At 37.2% G+C, this 21,857-nt stretch overlaps 1 protein-coding gene across 8 annotated transcripts in view; it reads left to right on the forward strand.

The window, feature by feature from the left end:
• Rbpj (recombination signal binding protein for immunoglobulin kappa J region) overlaps positions 1–21,857 on the forward strand; it is a 242,224-nt gene that overhangs the window by 156,894 nt on the left and 63,473 nt on the right. For 3 of the 8 annotated variants that reach the window (XM_087187425.1, XM_013073133.3, XM_013073134.3), the window contains exon 2: positions 12,832–13,007. The exons of the other annotated variants lie outside the window; for them this stretch is intronic. In XM_087187425.1, the coding sequence (XP_087043551.1) occupies positions 12,991–13,007 (17 nt within the window). In that variant the 5' untranslated portion in view covers positions 12,832–12,990. The remainder of the gene's footprint in view (positions 1–12,831; positions 13,008–21,857) is intronic. 8 annotated transcript variants of the gene reach the window in all.

Consider the following 21,857-nt stretch of genomic DNA (forward strand, 5'->3'; position numbering starts at 1 on the left):
GGGATCGAGCTTGGGTCCTTGAGCTTGTCAGGCATGCAGCAGAACCACTGAGCTAAATCCCTAGCCGTGACTTTTTTAAATTTATTTTTAAATTTTAATTTTTTTTCAGGGTATACATTTTTAAGAAAAGACCTTCTCCAGTTGCATATTACCCAGGAGTAAAATTAGCTGAATAGTTCATCTTTCAGAACAACTGGCTCATGAGTGTCTTTTGGTTACTGGGTCTCATTGATCCTGGATTTAGCTTCTTATGTGGGTATTGGACTTTCCTTGCCCCTAGTGTTTAATTGGAAGAGGTATTGAGAGTTGTCCTATCAAGGTAAGAATTAGAATAGTTTCTTAGTGTAGGAAAGAGTCTGAAAATTATTGAAAACCAAGGTTGGCTTTAAAGATTTGAAATCCTTATTCACATCAGCAAATCCTTATTCACACCAGCTTAGAGTTGAAATTCCTACAGAATGTGAGTTTTATTTATTTATTTATTTTGGTACTGTGGATCGAACTCGGGACCTTGCGCTTGTGAGGCAGGCGCCAGAACCACTGAGCTAAATCCTTGGCCCCTGAGTTTTATATTTCTGATAATAGTGAGTTAATTTTCTGTCAGTATATAATAAGACTCCAAGTACTTGCTTGACAAAGTTTGTTTCAAATTCAAATGTCACTGGGCACAGTGGCTCATGACTCTAATTCCAATCAGTTGGGAGGCCGAGGCAAAAAATAAAATTTAAATGCCTGTAGAACATCCTGTGTAAGTTATGTGTTTTAATATTTATAAATTTGATACTCCATATTTTTAGAATTTCTTCTATACTCTATGTATGTATATGAAAATCCACGTAAAAGTACTTACTTGGTATAGCTTGTGTAGTATGTTATACAATGTAGGCTTTTAATGTATTAAATTTTTTCACACTGACTCACCTATTTTATTTTTCTTCTATTTTTATATTATCTTTTTAATTATTAGCTTATGATGTTGACTGTACTTGTCTCTCCTTGATGTTTGGAGGTGTAAAAGGGCAGAGGAAACAGCAAGAACACAGGCCTAGGGGCCGGGGAATTAGCTTAGTGGTTCCAGGACCTGCCTCATAAGCACAAGGTCCTGAATTCGATCCCCAGTACCAAAAAAAAAAAAAAAAAAAAAAAATCTCAATTTGTTTAAGCATAATCTTCCTAGGTGTGCGATATATATATTAAATAAATATAAATATATATTATTATATATATTATATAAATATAAATATATATTATTATATATTATATAAATATATAAAAAATTTGTTGTTGTTGTTATTGGGGATTGAACTGGGGACCTTGCGCTTGCGAGGCAGGCAGTGGCTCCTAGGTATATTTTTAAAACTGACCAAATTTCTCGAGCTATATATATATTTATTTTATTTATTTTTTTTTATATAACCACTGAGCTACATCCCCGGCCCCTATGTATACCTTTTAATGATCTCTTAAGAAAGTTTTGAGGTGGAGATATAGCTCAGTGGTTGTGCATTTGGCTGGCATGGTCAAGCTCCTGAGTTTGATCTCCGGTACTCCCCCCCACCCCCGCCAAAGTTTTGTATTGAGATTTCTGGTAAGAAAGTATAAAATTTGGAAGAGTACAAAGTACAGTTAGAAATTGAATGGAAAATTAAAGACTTGTATAATATTTTTTGACCTTAGATCTTCCCTTCCTCCTTTCTCTCCCTGTCCTTTCATTCTCTTTTCTTTTTTCTTACTTCATTCCCTCCCTCCTGGTCCCGATCTTTTTCTTTTTTCTTTCCCTCCCTCTCTCCTCTCCCCTCCCTTCCCTCCCTTTCTCTCCTGTCTGCCCCTTGCTAAGAAAAATACGATCGAAGGATAAAAATTTAAAAGTTGCTTATTATTTGGAAAGTGACTTACTAATTATAAAATCATTATAGCTGGTTATGATCTACATTTAAGTAAATTCACAACATCAAATAGTTTATATGTACATAAATGTATACCAGGTTGTGAAGTGCACATGCATAAACCTTGGGGCACTCCGTGAGGCTGTGACAAGAGAATCATAAATTTAAGCCCAACGTAGGCAATTTAACAACTCAGGGACATCTTGTCTAAAAATAAAAAAGAATGGGAGGTGTTGCTCAAGTGAGAAGGTCCTGGTTTCAGTTCCCAGTACTGAAAAAAAAAAAAAATCAAAACCCCAAAAACCTATGTGTTGTGAAAAGCAAAGTTTGAAAAGCATGTTTCATCTTTGTGTATGTTTAGTGCCATTTCTGTGTTTTAAAAATACTCCATGTAGTCTAGTACAGACACTCCTTGCTTAATGACTGAGTTTGGTTCCCATGACTAGGGCATTAAATGAATTGGTTGCTAAATGAGGAATTGTATAGAGTATGTATATTACAATATTCTGAACAGAAAAATGTTCAAAGGAAACTTTAAAAAAAGATGGGAAGTCCAAACCGAGATTAAACCAGATAGGTTGTTAAATGAGGAATATGTATTTGAAGACCTGTGGTACTACCTTCCCCTCCAACTTATGGGTCATCACTGTGTTAGACACTGTTCTGAATGCTTTATATGTATTCATGTTTTCTGCCATTGTATAGCTGTTATTTTAATCCCAATTTTCAAAAAGAGGAAGTAAGATATCTAGAAATTAAGTACATAGAAGTTGACTTGCCTGAGGTTTTATAGCTTGTAAGCCGTAGAGCCTAGGGTTCATTCTTTAGGGTTCATTCTTGAACCCCCAACCTTTACTGCCTGACATCTGTGGGGAGTACATCTTAAGTGCTTCTTCATCTCATGAAATACAACATATTTACATTTATAAATATTTAGAATTTCCTATCCTGCTTAAAATACATAAAGGAATATAAGCAAAAATAGGGAATGTGGGAATACTATACATAGCCAGCTGATCATATGTGTAGTTAGCATATTGGCATATTCTTTATTTCAATATTAAATGATTGTTTCATCATATACCCTGCAAAGAAATACCATGGTGAGTGGTACCGAACATATGGCATGCATGCTGCAGCGGGCTGTTTGTATCATTGAAAGTTCTAAAACATTCTCCATCACTGACCTAGGCCTTTCCTAGTAAGTAGTATCTCAGCAAACATCATAATACATTTATTGTTGTCATTTACTATGTGGGGTTGAGTAAAAGTTTAAAGTTGTTGATAACCTATTTTAACCCTGAAGTTTATGCTTTAGCAGTAGTTTGTGGTAGAGTTGATCTTGTGCCTTCATAATGACTATATGTTACACATTGAGAAATCAGAATCTCCAAAAAAAATGCAGTTTTCCCTTCGTGTGCCCAGGGGACTGGCTGCAGGGCTAGTGGAGGAGCCTTTAGTAACAGGCTTGGAAATAGATTTCTGTTTCTTCTATAATACTAGAATCCAGGTATGCAACTGGTGTATTATTTGCATATAACCTTCCTAAACTGTATGCTTTAAATCATCTGTAGGCCACTTATAATACAATGTAAATGCTTTATAAACAATTGTGTAAGAACAGTTGTATAACAGTTATATAAGAAACTATTGTTTAGTGAATAATGACCCAAAAAGTATGTACATACTAAATACAAACTATTTTTTCTGAATATTTTTGATTCTGTGTGGTTGGTTCTGCTCTGCAGATGTGGAACCTATTGACTTAGAGGGCCTATTTTACTTTATTTTATTTTTTTGGTACTGGGGATTGAACTTGGGTTCTTGCGCTTGCGAAGCAGGCGCTGGAATCACTGAGCTAAATCCCTGCCCCAGAGGGCCTATTTTAAATAAAATTCAGTAAAAAAAAAAAATAGTGTCTTATTTATATTAATTTAAATTCTTTAAAGAGTTTTCCCTTTTTTGGATGGAGGGATTTTTTTGAGTCAAGGTATTGCTATGTAATCCAGGCTGGGCTTGAACTCACTATGTAGCCCAGACTAGCCTTGAACTCCTGGCCTTGAACTCCTGGTGATCCTCTTACCTTAGCCTCCCAAGTGCTGGGATTATAGGCATGCACTACCATGTCCAGTAGTTTTCCATTCTTGATACTGTCATTATATCTCTAGTGTGTTTTGAGGAATATATATAAACTTGGCTATTTATAAATACAAGTTTTGATACAGTGTAAATAATTCTCCAAACAAGTTAATTTTAAAAATGGGAAATTGACTGTACCAAGTATCATTTTAAATTCTAATTATCTTCTAGCAGTGAACTGTTTTCTTCTATCCTTTGTAGAAGACATCCCTGCATATTTACTGCCATTCATTTCAATGCATATTTTGTGCCTACGTGTTTTAGAGCACATCACACAAGCTTGCTATCATGAACTTTCTGTATTAAGCTTTCATTCATGTATTTGAAATAGCTGTGTAACATTTTCACTTACTTCCTAGTGGTTAATGTATTCAGGTTTTAGTAGTAAAATTAAAGGTTTGCAGGTGAAAGACCAAAATTATCCTCTTTGGACTTTACAGCATTTGCAGGAGGCTTTAGTGACTGGCTTGGAAATGTATCTCTGTTTCTTCTGTGAAAAGGACAAGATGAGATAGTGTTTTATGGACATTTGCATAGAGGTTTTTTTTGTTTTGTTTTGTTTTTAGGCAGGGTCTCCCTTTGTAGTTCAGGCTGTCCCTGAACTCACTATATTAGCCCAGGCTGGCCTCGAACTCTTGGTGATCCTCCTGCCTCAGCCTCCGGAGTGCTGGGATCACAGGCATGCGCCACCATGCTCGGCTTAGAGTTTTTAATACTTTCTAATTTTGTAACTAATTTCTTTTTTTGTTGTTGTTGTTGTGTTTTTTTGGTACCAGAGATTGAACTGGGGACCTTGCACTTGCGAGGCAGGTGGCAGAACCACTTGAGCTAAATCCCCGGCCCCTTTTTAACTAATTTCTGACTGGCATTGGAATCTTTAAAATCCTGATGGGCATTTCTGTTAAAATCCACTGTTGAGGGGCCAGGGATTTAGCTCAGTGGTATTGCTGCCTGCTGTGCAAGTGCAAGGACCTGAGTTCCATCCCTGGTACCAAAAAAAAAAAAAAATCCACTGTTGAGGATATTGATGCTTTTACAATGAGTTATACAGAAAACTTACATTGTTAGTATTTTTAAAATGACCATTTGTGTCTCTTACTGTAACAGATTTTGAACCCTCATGTGTGGTAATTCTGCAAGGTAGTTTTAGCAGTTTAACAAATGATGTCAGATGGTTTCTTGTTTATCTAACTTGTTCACAAACGTTGGTCTAGTAATTCAGTTTCTTATTTCTGCAATCAGTTTTGGAATGACATACTAATGGATAGTTTCCCTCACATCTTGAAGTTACTTAGGAGTTTCCTGTCCTTAATTTGGGGGATTTTTGCCAGTGCCTTTTGTTCTTTTAGCTTAATCATTATTTGAAGAAGCATTTAAAGAGCTATCCCTCTGCATTGGTATCTTTATTATCACTGATAACCTGACTACATAGCTTTACCTCCCTCAGATAATATGTGATATCTCTTTCTGTGAGGCTAGGACCTGTAGCAGTTTATGGAACAAAACAAAGCTGAAAAAATACGGAAAATGCCTTGGTCATTTTTGTTTTGTCAACTAAACTTTGTTGATAACTTCCATGATTTAAGTCATTAAAGATTGCCAAATATAACAACGAGAAACTCGATTTCATTTGTTGGAGTCAAACGAAATTTCTAATTTGATTAAATATGATTCTGGTCTTAGTGGCTTTAGTAAATGACTGTATAGTCTCTTGCTAAAGCATTGTTAACTGTGTATAGTTTTGAGCTACAAAACTGATTAGATTTTATAGAAGAAACATTTGCATAATTAATCTCTTGCTCTATTAGCTAGGTTAAGAAATAAACTTAGTAGTGTGTTTAACTAGATTTCTTTTGGTTGCTTCTGGAAGAAGGATTGGTATACCAATATGAGTGTGAGTTTTATCTTTAAACATTACGAGATCAAATATCTGGCCTACCACTTTTAGTCTCTTATATGTGGTAGGTAGTCTCTTATCTTGAGCAGTTGACTTAAACCTCTCTGAGTCTTAGTCTCTTCACTTGTAAAAGAAGGTAGATTAGAATGAAATAAAATACCATCAAGAATATAAGCTAGTACTTGGTATATTATTTAAAAATGTTAGCGCCAACTCTGCACTTCTCCCCCAGTAATATTCTACAACAGTAATATAGGAGGAAAAAAACCCCTGAAATTCCAGCTAGAAGATTTGGATTTCTCCCAGTTCCTTTACTTTACAACATGTATTTTCTTGATCAGTCATTTGAGTACCATATGTCTTCTCTGTAAAGCAGGGTTCTAAAAATTAGAAATGGAGTAATAAGTCCTTCAGACCTAGACTTTATTCTTTACTATCTGATGTATTTGTGTCTTGATTCACTGGTAAACATTGTTTTCTATGAAAAGAGAGAGCTGAGTTTCAGGAGCATTAATGCATAGAGTGTTTTGTTTTGTTGTTTGGTACCGGGGATTGAACTCGGGACTTTGTGTTTGTGAGGCAGGTGGCAGAACCACTGAGCTAAATGCCAGGCCCCCTTTGCTTTGTTTTTTTGAGACAAGATCTCAATTTGTAGTTCAGGCCGGCCCTGAATTCACTGTGTAGCCCAGGATGGCCTTTAACTCCTGGCAATCCTCCTGCCTCAGCCTCCAGAGTGCTAGGTTTACAGGGGTGTGTCAGGGCTGGATAGGATACTTTTGTTTGGAGGAACAGAGTGTAGGAAACAATGTGATGTTCTTCTGGAAGACAGACAGACAGACACATACACAGCCACTCACTAGTCTTAAGCAGGACTAGGGAGAGGCCAGGTGGTAAAATCATCAGTTTAAAAAGATGGCAGGCACTCCCTACCGAGGTCACGAGTTCCATGGAACACGCAGAATCAGCCTGTTGCAGACAGGCAGGTCTGCGCACGCCCTACCGAGGTCGCAAGGTCCTGAGTCCTGCCGAAATCAGCCCGCACCCCGGCAACAATCCACTGGACACACACACACACCCCACCCCGCTCCTCTGTACAGCCACCTGGTTCCACATTACAAAGACGGGGACACCGCACCACCAGACCACGGTACTGAGTCCCGCTGCTCCCAGCCCAGAGGGCAGAGAAGCTCAGCCCTTCCCAGCACCCGGAAGGAAGCTCCCTGCCTCCATCCCAGGCTGCTAGGGCACAGAAGCTCAGCCGGTCCCAGCATCCGGAAGGAAGCTCCCCTGCTGCCATTCCAGGCTCCTAGGGCAGGGAAGGTGAGTCGGTCCCAGCACCCGGAAGGAAGCTCCCTAGGGAAGGTGAGCCGCATGGGCGCCCCCACCCCCACCCCCGTGGAAATGAGAAAACACATAAGCAAGCCTCAAAAACAGAGTTCGAGATCGCCTACAGCAACCCCAAAGGGAAACAAGATGGAACAATCTGATACTCAACCACCTGGACTCTCTGAACTGGCAACAAAAGAGGATCTGGGAAAAATGAAATCAGAAATAATTACTCAGATAACAGAGATTTTGCTCATGGTGCCAGACATGATTAATAAATCTAGAGAGGACACAGATAAAAAAATAGAGGATCTGAGGAACATGATGGAATCCCAACATAGGAAACAAATGGAATCCATAAAACAGATACAAACAGATTTCCAAGAGATTAAAAACTCCATTGAAAGTCTGTGCAGCAGAATGAACCAATGTGAGGATAGAATTTCACATACAGAAGATAAGATTGCAGTTAGTGAGGAGGAAAAGAAAAATTGCTTTAAAATTGTAAGGGAACACAAGAAATCAATCCAGCAGCTGCTAGACGATGCAAAGAAGTATAACATAAGACTGATTGGAGTCAGTGAAGAAAGAGGAGAGTGCAGATGACATAAAAATATCTGTTCACAGAAGTGATGGCAGAAAACTTCCCAAGGAGGGGAAAAGAACTTGACATACAGATAAGTCAGGCATATAGGACTCCAAATAGCCTTGATCAAAAATAAAATCTACACAGGGCCAGGGATTTAGCTCAGTGGTTTCGCCGCCTGTGCAGGCGCAAGGACCCAAGTTCGATCCCTGGTAACCCCCCCCCCCCCAAAATCTACACATAGGCATATAATAGGGTTCCAGAAATCCAACAGAAGAACAAAATTCTACAAGCAGTGAGAGAAAAGAAACAAATCACATACAAAGGAAAACCCATCAGAATCACAGCAGACTTCTCAGTGCAAACCCTCAAGGCAAGAAGAGCTTGGCGTGATGTATTTCAAGCCCTAAAGGAAAAGAGCCTCCAACCCAGATTGATGTACCCTGCAAAACTATCTTTCAAAATTGATGGAGAAATAAGATACTTGCACCTCAGGAACTTCATGAATACCAAACTAGCACTCCAAAAAGTGTTAGACAATACTCTAGGAGAAGACAATGAGGATCACAACCCCAGGAAACCCAGCAGAATGAATCCATTGGGCATGACAAATTAAAAGCAAAGGGGGAGAATCCAACAAAAAGAAAAAGTCATGACAAGGCTTTTAAAACTTTTAACTTCGGGCCAGGAATTTAGCTCAGTGGTTCTGCCGCCTGCCTTGCAAGCACAGGACCGGAGTTTGATTCCCGGTACCAAAAAAACCCCCCCAAAAACCCCCAAAAAACCCCTTTTAACTTCATCTCCCTAATGAGTGTATAATTCAATCTTATTATTGTATTGATTAGTATTTTTCTGATTCTAGAGTTGCGTACCATTCCTTGTGCTATACTGGCTATTTATCATCTTCTTATGTCTACATTTTAATTGGGTTGTCTGTTAATGAGCTCTAAGAATTCTTTATATATTCTGCTCATAGGTTACATGCATTGTAAATATGGTCTGTTTAAGGACTACTTTTCATTTTAATGATGTCATTTAAAGTTCTAAATTTTGATGGAATCTCATTTATCAATTTTTTTCTTTTATACCTCATGTCTTTTGTATACTAGGTAGTTCTTGCCTACCCTGAATTCATAAACATTTTCCCTTATAATTTCTTCTTAAAGTTTTATACTTTTAGGGTTTCTTATTTAGGTTCATAGATCCCTTCAAATATTTTCATGTATGGAAATAAAGGGTTGAGGTTAATATTTTATATACGGATACCAGGTGTTCTAGTGCCGTTTGCTGAAAACACTATCTCTTCCTCGGCTCTTGAATTGAGTTTATATTCTATAAAATGCTAATGTTAAATAATCTTTCAAAACTCAGTGGACCATATATGTGTGGTTCTATTTCTAGATTCTGTTTTATTCCAGTGATCTATATGTCTTTCCTTACAACAACACTGCCTTGCTTACTGTAGCTTTAGAAGAAGTCTTAAAATTAGGTACTAAACGTCTTCCAACACTGTTTTGTTTTGTTTTTTAACTATTCTAGGTCCATTGTACTCCTACATAACTTTTAAATTTCAATATCCAATTCTTCATTTATAGCAAGCATACACAGACCTGAATTTTTATATATACCCTTGGGTTTTCTAATCCCGCTAAATTCAAGTACAAGTTCTAGGGGCTCCTAGAGATTTCTTAGTATTTTCTCTGTAGATGATCATTTCATCTACATATAAAGATTTTGCTTCTACCGTGCCAATCCTATCCTAATTGTGTCATTTTATTGCCAGACTATTTTGGTGGGGCCTAGGTTTCAAAGTTTAATGGGCAGATAAAGAGTGAGCATATCTGCCCTTGTTCCCTGCCTTAAGGAGAAAGCATTGTATCTTCTCCATTTATATAAGGCATTCTCGCTGGAAGTATGGAGTACATGTCTTTAATCTGTTGAGAAGGTTCTGTTCTACTTCTAGTCTCCTGATAGCTTTTATCATGAACAGCTGTAGAAGTTAGTCCAATACTTTTTCTCCAACTAGTGACAGGATCATATGGCTTTTTCCTTTCCTCTGTTAAAATGATGACTTTTAGGGGTGGATCTTCCAATGCTGAACCAACACTGCCATCCCTACAACAAAACCACTTTCTACATCCTGCCAGATCTGACTTCTAATAGTTTGTTTTGTTACACAAATTTCTGTGTTCATACTTTTTTCTTCTATTATCTTTATCTAGCTTTAGGATTAGCACAATGTTGAGTTCCTAAAATGAGGGGAGAAGTGTTCCTTCTTTTTTCTGCTTTAATTGTTTGATATAATTTATCAGTTAAAATGTTTATGAGCCTGCTGTTGTCATATAGGTAAGTTTTCAAGCTAGGAATATACTTTTTTAATAGGTGCTATTCAAATTTTATATTTCCTCCAGAGTTAGTTTTATTAATTTGTCTTCCAAGGTAGTTCTTAGAAGTTGTCAAATTTATTTCAAAAACGATTTTTGTAATATGCTTTCTATATCCTTTTAAATTCTGTAAAATTTGTGGTAATGTCTCCTAGATCTTGATATTGTAATTTAAAAAATGTATAACTGATATTGTGTAACAGGAAGAAAAAGTCTAAAAGAACGGGAATTGGGAGGGTTAGGGGAAGGGAAAAAAGAGAAAGGAAAAAATATGAGAAGAGGGAAAAAAATGGAAACAAGGTCTTTGCACATAGGGAAGGGTGGAGGGGGTGAAGGGAGGGCAAGGGAAGGGGAAAAAAAATAAGAACCAAGAGACTCATGTAATGGTACAAGATCCCAGTGATGAATGTAACTGTATTGTATACCGAAATGTACCAATAAACTTAATGGGGGGAGGGGGAAAGATGGCAGCAGGGCCAGGGATTTAGGTTAGTGGTTTCGCCGCCTGTTGCACAAGTGCAAGGACCAAAGTTTGATCCCTGGTACCAAAAAAAAAAAGATGGCAGTGGCTGCAAACAAGGAGGGAATTCATTGGACCAGGTCCCTTGGTTCTGTTCTTCATTAGTTGATTTCTAATCTGATCAAGATCTTTCATGTAATTTTGCTGCCATTATCAGCGTTCTGAAAAGTGGTCTGCATTTTGTAATCAGCATTCCCCCACAACCTACAAAAATCTAAATCTTAGCAATATGTCATTTTTCTGACACTGGCCTTGAAGTAGTTTCATCAGTTAACTCTATCCTTTCACATAGGAAGTAGTTCCACTTTCTCCTCAGCACATGTTCTTTGGCCCTAGCTCAGAAACTTAGTTGTCTTCCATTCTTTGTGTATTAACCTTTGCCTCAGCTATTCGGTATGCCTAGAGTGTAACAGAACCTTTCTCATTTTCCTTGGGATCCCTCTTTATGGCTTAGCTTTTTAAAAACTTTCCTGATCACTCATCCTCAAGTAATTTTATTTGTTTTATGACAGTTAAATGTGTGTACTTCTTGAGAAGTTATCACTTAGTTTTACTTTGTGTAAGTATTCTTCCTGATAATTGCATAGTATTAAACTTGCAGCTACAGCAGTGTAAATTCTTAGATTTAAAGTTATTACTGTATCTTAATAATGGAGTATTTTAAGTGCTTTTATATAGAAATGGTGAGGCAGAGTAAAGAGAGACACAGATACCTGCCAAGACAATCAGATTTGGCAGTAAAACTTGATGGTTAGCCATTCTATAGAAAATAATTTTCTTCTTCTCTTATACTAACCAATTAGCATGGAAGACTTCTGTGACCCAAAGTATGTGGGGTTTTCCCCCTTACACCAAGCGAAGCAGCAGCTCTCTAGTAGACACTAATTGTTCTCCAGTTCACTTTAGCTCTGAAATCAGATCCCACAGATTGAAAGCTCAGTCCCCAAGATGCCATTTCCCCATCCCCGCCATATGAATCACAAGCACCAGGTGGTGTTACCTGTGTTTCTGATAGACCAGCTATAAACTGGGGCTTCTATGACCCCACCTGAGTTCCATTCATTTCCTACAGCAGCTCAGAACTTGAGAAAACCCTCCGTTACCTTTACTGGTTTATTGTACAGTATATTATGAAGGATACTGATGAACACCCACTGAAGAGATAAATAGGGCAAGGGCTAGAAAGAAGGGACTAGGAGCTTCTGTGCTCTCTCTGGGGACTCCACACTGTCCAAGAACTTCCACATGTTTGCCTTTGCTTACTAAACCTTGTCCTTTTGTATTTTTATGGAGGCTTCATTCATTACCTATACATCCTTGAGTCATTGGCCATTGGTAATCAACTTAATCTTCAGACCCTCTCCCCCTCCCAGAGGTTGTGGGGTGGGGCTGAAAGTTCCAAAAGTCTAAGACTATCAGGTCTTTCAAATGACCAGTCCCCTTGCAGAAGCTACTTGGAAGCTGCCAGCCATAGGCCAACTCATTAGCATACAAAAAGACACATCACTGAAGAGTCCAAGGATTTTAGGAATTATATGCCAGAAACAGGGATTGAAAACTGAATATGTATCTCATGATATCATTGCCAACTATCTGTTCAATTATATGCATTTTATTAACAAGTACAAGCTTTAGAAACTGGTGCTGTTTTTTGATTGAATGACTTCCATGCAATTAAATGATTCAGTAATGTTAACATCAGGAGTAGTGGTATTTCAAGGAAATTGTACTGTGATTTCCTTTAGTAAAAGGATGCAGGTTATTTCCAGCTCTTAGGAACTTAGAATAGAATAATTGTCATTCAGAAGTGGACTTGGCACCTAGCAAGTCTTCAGACCTGTCATTTAGGTTAGTTTTGTTTCTTAAGAAAATTGAAGAAATAATTGCCATATGGATTTGTGGGGCTTAACTAGAAAGACCTATAAAGCAAGGACAGACACTTATTCTTATTAAGGTTCACATTAAAAAATGACTGTTGCACAGTGCTACCCAAAGTGTCTTTGTTTTTCTTAGTCATGGCAGCAGTTGACACAGTGCACTAGTGGCTTAACATACCAACACTTAAGTCCTTATTTTTTGTTTTTGTTTTTAAGTCATTGAAATTATGAGACTCTCATTCAGATGGAAGCATTATAGTTCTTCGGAACCATTATGATCTCAAAAGAAAAGGAGAGTGATACAGATACTGGCTGAGGTGTTTTGAGGTGCATCGAAGTGTTCCAAGCTGTGACTTAACATGTTCTTGAAGTACCATGGCGTGGATTAAAAGGTATGCTTTAGAACTCTCCTAGTGACCCTAAGGTCACGAGTGGAATGAACACTCATGAGTCTATATTTATTGAATATTTTAAAATTTAGATTCAGATGTGATTATGGATTTAGGGTGGTATTTTGTTAAAAATTAGTTTTATGTTTGAATTTTTTTCCTTTTTGAGATACAGTTATGGAAGACATGGATAAATATTTTCCTTAGGTTTTAATAGTAATGGGCTATAATTTCTTTCACCAAGTGCTTTAGAGATTATTCATATCTTAGTGTGTAATTATCTTTCTGGTTTACGTCATGGATTAGTTCTCAGCAGTGCTGTCAGTTCATGGTAGCCTGAACCAGAACCAATGGATGAATTCTTCATGAAGTTGGAGTATTCATGTGACCAACAAAACAGTTCTTATTTGGGCCATTTCTAGTACAGTTTTTTCTTTTACAAAGAATTTTCACTTAGATGAAAATACATGATTTAAAAAATAATATTGTGACTATTGTCTATTTGTTTGTATATGCTCATTCATATGTTATATGTAGTCTTGCTGTTACTTGTAATTACTAGGAGTGGTAATACTAGGCTTTGTAATAAATTTAGCCACCAGAAATTCTTTAGCTGTTTATATGCATAAAATTTATCTGAGTAATGTAGTCAGAACTTATTAAATTCAAAATCTTAGAAACCCAATTTTTTACTATGGTTGATAGTAAAAGTTTTTTTGTTTTTTTTTTGAAGAATGATAGAAGTGGACCAACTGAAAGTGCTGAATTCATAAATGTTATATAAAGTGCAGAATTGTTTACCTTTTATGTAATAAGGGAAATATGTTGGGAAAATAGAAGTTTAAGTAATGGATAGAAGAATTGAATAGAAATATGATGGTGCAGCCCATGATTTTTATCAGGCTTCCTTGTGTTAAGATCCTTTCATCATGTCAGCAGTTAAATTCTTAATGAAATTTAATTTTTAAAGCTAAGATAAAACTGTTTTGTATTAAAGTCTAGTCCATAAGATAGTCTAATTATGTTCCAAGGTAGAGTGATCTACTTATTAGCCAAAACAATCATTGATTTTAACCCAGAAGTTTATATCTGATAGCACATAGTAGTATCTGCCTGCCAAAAAGGCATTTCCAAATGTAATGGCTTAAAGATAGTGTTCAATGCATTGTTTACAGAATATATTTCTCTATGGTACTTATTTCTTCAAATTAAAAATTTCTTTCTGGGGTAGCATTTGGTACTCTATTGTTTGGTTTGAACTCCAGAGAGAATACACAGCCAGGGTTCGCAACCCCTAATAATTATTATTATTATTATTCCGGAGCTGGCGATTGAACCCAGGGCTTTTGTACTGAGCTACATCTCCAGCCCTTTAAAAAAATTTTATTTTGATACAGGGTCTTGTTAAGTCACTAAGTTGCTCACGCTGGGCTCAAACTTGTGATCTACTTGCTTCAGCCTCTCGGTGATGCCTTTCAGGCACATGGTAGGTACCACTGTGCCTGGCTTCCAAGCACTTTTCTTTTTTTCCCCATGGCACCGGGGATTGAATTTAGGACGTTGAATTTTCGAGGTAGGTGTGGTGCCACTGAGCTAAAGCTCCGGGCCCCCAGCCACTGTTCTTATTGGAAGTTTATAGGTTTGTAGTTAAAAACTTAAGGATCAAATAGCCTGTTTCATATCTAATGCTTGCTTTATTATCTTGACGGTGAAAATGACCTGGAAAAATATCAGTTTATATATAGAAATATAATAACATAAGTATATAACCATTCAGTTTACATACTTGACATTGCTAAGTAATGTACACATGGTTAGTCTAGAGTTGAACAGGAAGCAGTGTAGATTAACAAATATATGATGAATATTAAATACCAAATTAGGATTTTTTTTTGGAGGAGGGTACTATTTTGTTTTTTCCTGTACTGACTCTTGGGCTTTTGCCTGTGATCTTCACAGAATAAAGTACGCCATCATTATTTGATGTTTTTAATTCTTTGACCCTTTTCTCATCAGTGAAAGAAGGTGGGCTAGACATTTGTAATTTATTTATGGTCATCCGACTCTGCAAGGATGATTTTTGATTTCTCTAAAGCTGTGTTTTTCAAATTTGTAGGTTTCAGGCCATTTATTTTATCTATTCACTCATTTTTCCCCCATGTGTTCTGCAGTATGGAGGACTGAAGTCAGGGCCTTGCACAGAACTGTATTCTCACCCTTAAAAAAATTTTTTTTTTGAGACAAGGTCTTGCTGAGACACTCAGTTGCTCAGGCTAGGCTCAAACTTGTAATCTTGCTGTCTCATCTTCCCAGAGTGCTGGGATGACAGGCATGCACCACCACATCTGGCTGTTGGCCTATTTAATACAGGGTCAAGAAATAGGTTCAGTGGGTTATGACCAGCCTTAAAACATGTCTTAGAATAGAAAATATTAGTGTCCTGAATATAGAAAATAATGTATTGCTTTAAAAAATGTTTGTATTTCAGTTTTTAGAAAAGTTGAAATAAAATATATGTACATATGTGTTGAAATTGGGTTAATTTTTTAGTTTCTCTAAGTTTATGCCTCCTATAGTCACAGAGTTTCTCAGAAGTGGTAGCCCCCCTGTCCAAAGGTTGATTTACTTGACAAAAATACAGAGTTATAGTATCATGAACAGAGAATAAAGTCTAAAGCTTTCAAAAAAGCTGTCAAATGCCACAAACGTCACAAAAGGCAGAAATAAAACCACAATATTTTGATTAATAAACTAAGAAGTAGGGGCTGGGGATTTAGCTCAGTGGTTCTGGTGCCTGCCTCGCAAGCCCAAGGTCCTGAGTTCTATCCCTGGTACAAAAAAAAAAACCACCCAAGAATTCCTTTAGAAGTCTTTTCTCCCCTATTATCTATCTTTTATTTTGCTCTTTATGTATATTTGGGTTTCTCATGTAAGAGAAATCATGTGCTATTTAAGCTTGTGTGTCCAATTTATTTCACTTAATAAGATGACATCCATTTTGTGCATCCATTTTCCTACAGATGATTCCAGTTTATCCTTCTTCATGGCAGAGTAGTATTCAATTGTGTATAAATGCCACAGTTTCTTTATCTACTCATCTGTTGAAGGACCTATAGGCAGCTTCCAAGATTTAGTTATTGTGAATTGTGCTGCTGTGAACATGGTTATACATATATCATTATAATATGATGTCTTTAACTCTTTTGGGAAGATAGCTAAAAGGGAAATAAAGTAGCTAGATTAAAAGGAATTTCTAGTTTTAGTTTTTTGAGCATTCTCTGTACTGATTTCCATAGTGGTTTTAACAGTTACACTCCCACCAACAATGTAAAAGTTTCCTTTTATTTCCCCTACAGCCTTACTAACATTTGTTATTGATTTCTAGATGATAACCGTTCTTTCTGAAGTAAGATAGAATTTCATTGTTGTTTTAATTTGCATTTCTCTAATGGCCAGTGATAGTGAACATTTTTTCTTGTATTAGCCATTCGCACTTTTTCTGAGAAAATTTTGTTCATTTTGGTTGCCCATTTTTTGATTGGTAAAAAAGAACCTTTTTAGTTTGATATGAATTCATTTGTTATTCTTGGACCGTTGGCGTTCTATTCTGAAAGTCCTTGCTTACATCTTTGTCTTCCAAGAGCTTTACCCATTTTATCTTCCAGCTGATTTTCCTTGCTAATGTTTCAAGAACTGTATTGAACAGGAGTGATGATAGTGCACATCTCTTATCTTTTTCCTGATTTTAGAGGAAAAGCTGAAAAGCTTTCAGCGTTTTTCCATTTACTACTACATTAGCCATTGGTTTGTCATAATGGCTTTTGTCAGATTGAGAGAAGGTTGTTCTATACCTACTTTCTTCAGGTTTTTTTTTTTTAATCATGAGTGGATGTTAAATTTTAAAAGACTTTTTTTGCATCAATTGAGATGATCATGTGGCCTTTGTCCTTGCTTCTGTCTATGTGATGTATTACATTTATTGATTTGCATATGTTGAACCATCCCTGCATCCCTCGTATGAATCCTGCTTGGTCAATGATATACAAGCTTTTTGATTATTTGTTGCATTCTTTTTGCCAGTAACTTGTTGAGGATTTTTGCATCTGTATTCACTAAAGAGACTGGCCTGTAGTTCCCTTTTCTATTTTTTTTGGTACCAGAGATTGAACTTGGCTCCTTGCGCTTGCGAGGCACGTGGCGGCACCACTGAGCTAAATCCCCAGCTCACTTCTCTTTTTTGGTTGAGTTCTTTTCTGGTTTTGGAACCAGGGTAATGCTGGCAACCAGGAATGACCTTGGGAGCACTCTTTCTCTTTCAGTTTCATTCAAGAGTTTGAGGAGAATTGGTACTAGATTTTCTCTAAAGTTCTTGTGGAATTTGGCAGTGAATCCATCAGGACCTGGCCTTTCCTAGTTGTAGTTCTTTTTATTAAGTGGTATTAATTTTATGTTGTTTTGCCTTGCTGAAAATAAGCGAGCACAATGAGTTCCAGTTTGTGTCTTCTAATGGTATGCTGTATTCTCGACATCACTTTCAAGAGTCCCTTTGCATCTGTTTTGTTTGAAATAAAGGTTATTATAGCGAGTAGAAGAGGAGAGCCTAACAGTAGTAGCTTTTGAGTGGTGTTAACTGAGGCTGTTTTATTAAGTAGAGTGATCTCCTATTTTGCTTGTTGGCATGCAATTTGGTGTTTATCAACGTGTAAACTACCAGTGATCGCACATCCTGGAGTTCAGTTAAGCCCCTCTACCCCATTATATGGAATGGAAAAGAAAAGACTAGGAAATATAATCCAATATAGATTGATTTTGTTTGGTTTTTTTGAGACAGGGTCTCACTGTGTAGGTTGGCCTTGAACTCACTATGTAGTCCAGGCTGCTCCTGAAACTAGCAGTCCTCTTGCTTCAGCGTCTGGGATTATAGACATGCACTACCATGCATGGCTCCGTATAGTTTTTTAAAACTTTAGTTTTAAAGGTATGTGTAGGTCTTGCAGAGAGACCTGAGTTTTAGTAGTGAACAAACCGGAAAGCGCTACACCTTTCAGCCAGACAAGTCCTCAACTCTCTAAGATAGGTATTACCAAGTCAGTGGCAGGGAATAGATAATTAAGTATGAACCTGTTTATTTTTTCCTGCTTTGTGAGTGTCTTTTGTTTGTTTGCCTTAGTAACTAGGCCCTGAGTTTACTTGTACAAAAAAAAATTTTACAATACTTCTTAGTTATTATAGAGCAATTTGCATTGATGGAAGTGATTCATGTAGTTAAAAGTACAAAAACTCGTGTGTATATTTATTTATTTAACAGGTGCCACTTTAATTCAAAGGTAAGTTCAATGTAATACAAATTAAGGATCCTTCATATATATTTATAAATATTTAAAGTAATCAAATGTTTAAGCTTCTGCTTTTGTTAAACTTTTATTTTTCTAGGCTACCACAGTGTCCTCATAACAGCAGATATTTTGTTTTATTGATCTATTGAGGTTGATCACAGAGTTTCTGGTGAATAATTTCAAATAAATAAGACTTCAAAGGAGGGCAGTATCAGCACACATGTTTTAAGAGTATGTCTGAAATGCAGTTTCTTCCTCCCTAGAAAACAAAGGGGATGAAGATTTCTGGTAAATTGTTTCACAGCAATGGAATTTGTACATTAGCTTTCTGCACTTGGGAGTTGAAAAAAATGGAAAAGTTCTTTGCCAAAAGAGGAGGGTAAAAGATAATAAGCATAATTCATCTTTGCAAGTTCTTGGAAACTAAGTTAAAGTACATAGTTCTCTTCTCTGAATTGGGTATGATATGTTCTTTAGAAGCCATATTTTGAAATTATAGAAGATGATGTAATAACTTTCCAGTTAGCAAGGTAACTTTTGATGATGGTTGCTTGTCGTGTGTAGACATATGCTGGTGGAGGTAGTGAATGAGAGCATATGAGAGAAGAGTTGAATTCCTTTCTTGTGAGAAAGAGTCTCACCGTGTAGTTCAGGCTGGTCTTGAACTCACTGTAACCCAGGGAGGTGATCCTCCTGCCTCAGCCTCCCAGGTGCTGGGATTACAGGTGCACGAGGATGCGTGTGCACGTGTGCACACACATACACACACACTTCTTCTGTTATGTTGTTTTCCTAAACTCTCCTCATCTGCCAACTGCCCCTTGCCTTCTCCCAGACTGTCTGGTTCATTATACTCTTCAGTAAAATTGCTCGGATTTTCATCTTTAAGAGATCCAATCTTTTTTGATTTTTTTTGAAGCAGGTCTCCCTTTGTAGTTCAGGCTGACCCTGAACTTATTATGTAGCCCAGGCTGGCCTTGAACTTGGAGCGATCCTCCTGCCTCAGCCTCCCGAGTGCTGGGATTTCAGGTTTGCACCACTCCCAGCTAAGAGATCTAGTCTTTAAGAGGACTGATTCTTCTTTTCTCCTTGATCTTTTTTTTTTCCCCACTTCGTCTTCACCATGGACATTCTTTTGGGAGCTGTGAAATGGCATTTGTTTCTTTAGAGCTGTGTCCTTTTCCTTTAGCAGACTTTTCTTTCCTAGAGTGTGGTTTAGAAGAAGAATACATTCTTGTTTAGTTGGCCAGAAATTGAGATCGGTAGCTAAAGGGAGCACCCCCAATTCCGTATCTAAGATTTGAAGCAAGAGCCTAAGTCATTGCATTCATTATTAGACATGACTTCTCTATACTTGGTTATAAAAAAAAGTCAGTATCACCCTCCAGGTATGAGGATTAGCTGCTGTGAGACTATTTTTAAAAAGATGTTTAGTTTCTGAATATAATAAAACTTCAGAAATGTTTTAAAGCCAGGCATGGTAGTGTGCACATCTCTAATCCCAGCATCTGGGAGGCTGAGACAGGAAGGTCACCACAAGTTTGAGGCCAGTCTGGGCTACATAGGAAGTTCAAGGCCAGCCTGGAATATATAGCAAGATCCTGCCTCAAAAAACCAAAATAAATAAGTACATAACTACATTTTTAAAAAGGTTTTGAACAAATATCTCTTTACTTTGAAAAGTCGTATGGTTTTGGATGTCTGTGGGACCTGTCATATCTCTTAATAGAACACTCAGATATGAACCTAATTGAAAAAGTGAAATGTGCTACCCCAGTAGTACCTGGCAGGAAAATCAAGGAATGAGAAAAATACATCGTTCTAGGAAATAGAGTGAATTTACTTTTTTTTCATTTTCACACTACAGAACTGCTAGGGCATTATGAAGAAAGCTTGTAGATGAATAGGAAGATATGTGTTCCTTCTTACTTCAAAATGCCTACCCTATTGCTTAGATTAGGAGCAGTTTTCCTTAGTGATGGAGTAAGTGTTGTGAGTCTCAGCCCATTGTGGGGGAATTGCAAAATAAGCTAAAGCTGACCCTGAGTGACCTTCTTGACAAGGTTTTTTTTTTTTTTTGTAACGGGAATCGAACTCAGGTCTTTGCGCTTGCGAGGCAGGCAGTGAAACCACTGAGCTAACTTCCCGGCCCCTTGACCAGGTTTTTTTGAGAATTGCTTGAACAACTATCATGTCGGTATGTAATCTTTAAAAATAGTGACTGTAAACATGTTACTCTGGAAATCATAGTGGTGAGGACCTCCTTTTTCCTCCTACCCCCTAATTGTTATGAGGAATCCTGGGTCAAACTTGGAATGGGAAGTAAGATAGAACTCTTTAAAAAACCTTTTACTTTGATTAAAGGCTCTTGTGTTTTGTTTGTCATAATGGTAATGATGAAGGTGATCGAGGGGTGTGTGTGTGTGTGTGTGTGTGTGTGTGTGTATGTATGTTTGGTGGTAGCAGCTAAGCACTACATTAATGAAATATGCATTCAATTTAGCTATATTATGGTTTCTTTATTGTTGAAATTCCTTTGGGAAAACTAATTTGTGAGTGAAAAATTCTAACCTGGATCAGAGATGGGGCAGAGCATGCATATTTGTGAAGCAAAGGTGACCTGGAGGAATAGCATCCACTACAAGCATAACACACAGCCCATCCCTGTTCAGGGAGCCAGTTTTCAATCCTTGCCATAGTTTCCAAATTTACTTTCCCCACATTAACAGGTTGTGGCTTCTGGGACATTGAATAGCAAGCACTCAGTAAATTTTTGTCAAATGAACACACTTTTGGTAATACTAGTTTGTTTTGTTTTGTTTTTGGTACCGGGGATTGAACTTGGGACCTTTTGCTTGCGAGGCAGGAAGCGGAACCACAGCTAAATCCCCGGCCCAGTAATACTAGGTTTTTAAGACATACATCTGCCCTATCATGGCCACGTTCTTACCAATCTCTTAATTTACAAATGGAGAGAATGACTAGATATAAAAGGAAGTATTTTTATTTTCAAATGATCTTAGTTTCTACAAATTTGTCATCAATGAACTCTTGTGAGATTTCTCAAATCTGAAAAATCCAAGTGTGTACTACATTAGCCTTTAGTGACTTATGTGCTTGAAGGATTCCTTACCAAGTATTTTGCATTCATTAACCCACATGCCACAGCAGCTCTCTACTGTTCCTGTTTCACATAGTTGTGGAGACTGAAGCTGTAGAAGCACTATTAAGGTGCTGAAGTGGTTTGTTGTTTATTTGTTCATATTTAATTAGGAAGACCTGGGCTTTGGGGAAACAAAACTTAGAAATAGTTAACATAATAATTCAGCAGACTTTTCTCACAATGGGTGGATATCCAAATGGGAAATTATTTATAGAGAAAGACAGATTATGATCTGTGCTTATATTCACAGAAGAGAAAACTTGTGTATTCCAGCTAAAACATTTCCATATTTGGGATTGACCAGATTTGGTTTGCTAGGAGGTAGACAATTGCCCTTTTATGGCCACCAGATCC

This window comes from Heterocephalus glaber, unplaced genomic scaffold, assembly GCF_053883595.1.
Source record: "Heterocephalus glaber isolate CG9 unplaced genomic scaffold, H.glaber_assembly_v1.0 deba00001509, whole genome shotgun sequence".
Lineage (NCBI taxonomy): Eukaryota > Metazoa > Chordata > Mammalia > Rodentia > Bathyergidae > Heterocephalus > Heterocephalus glaber.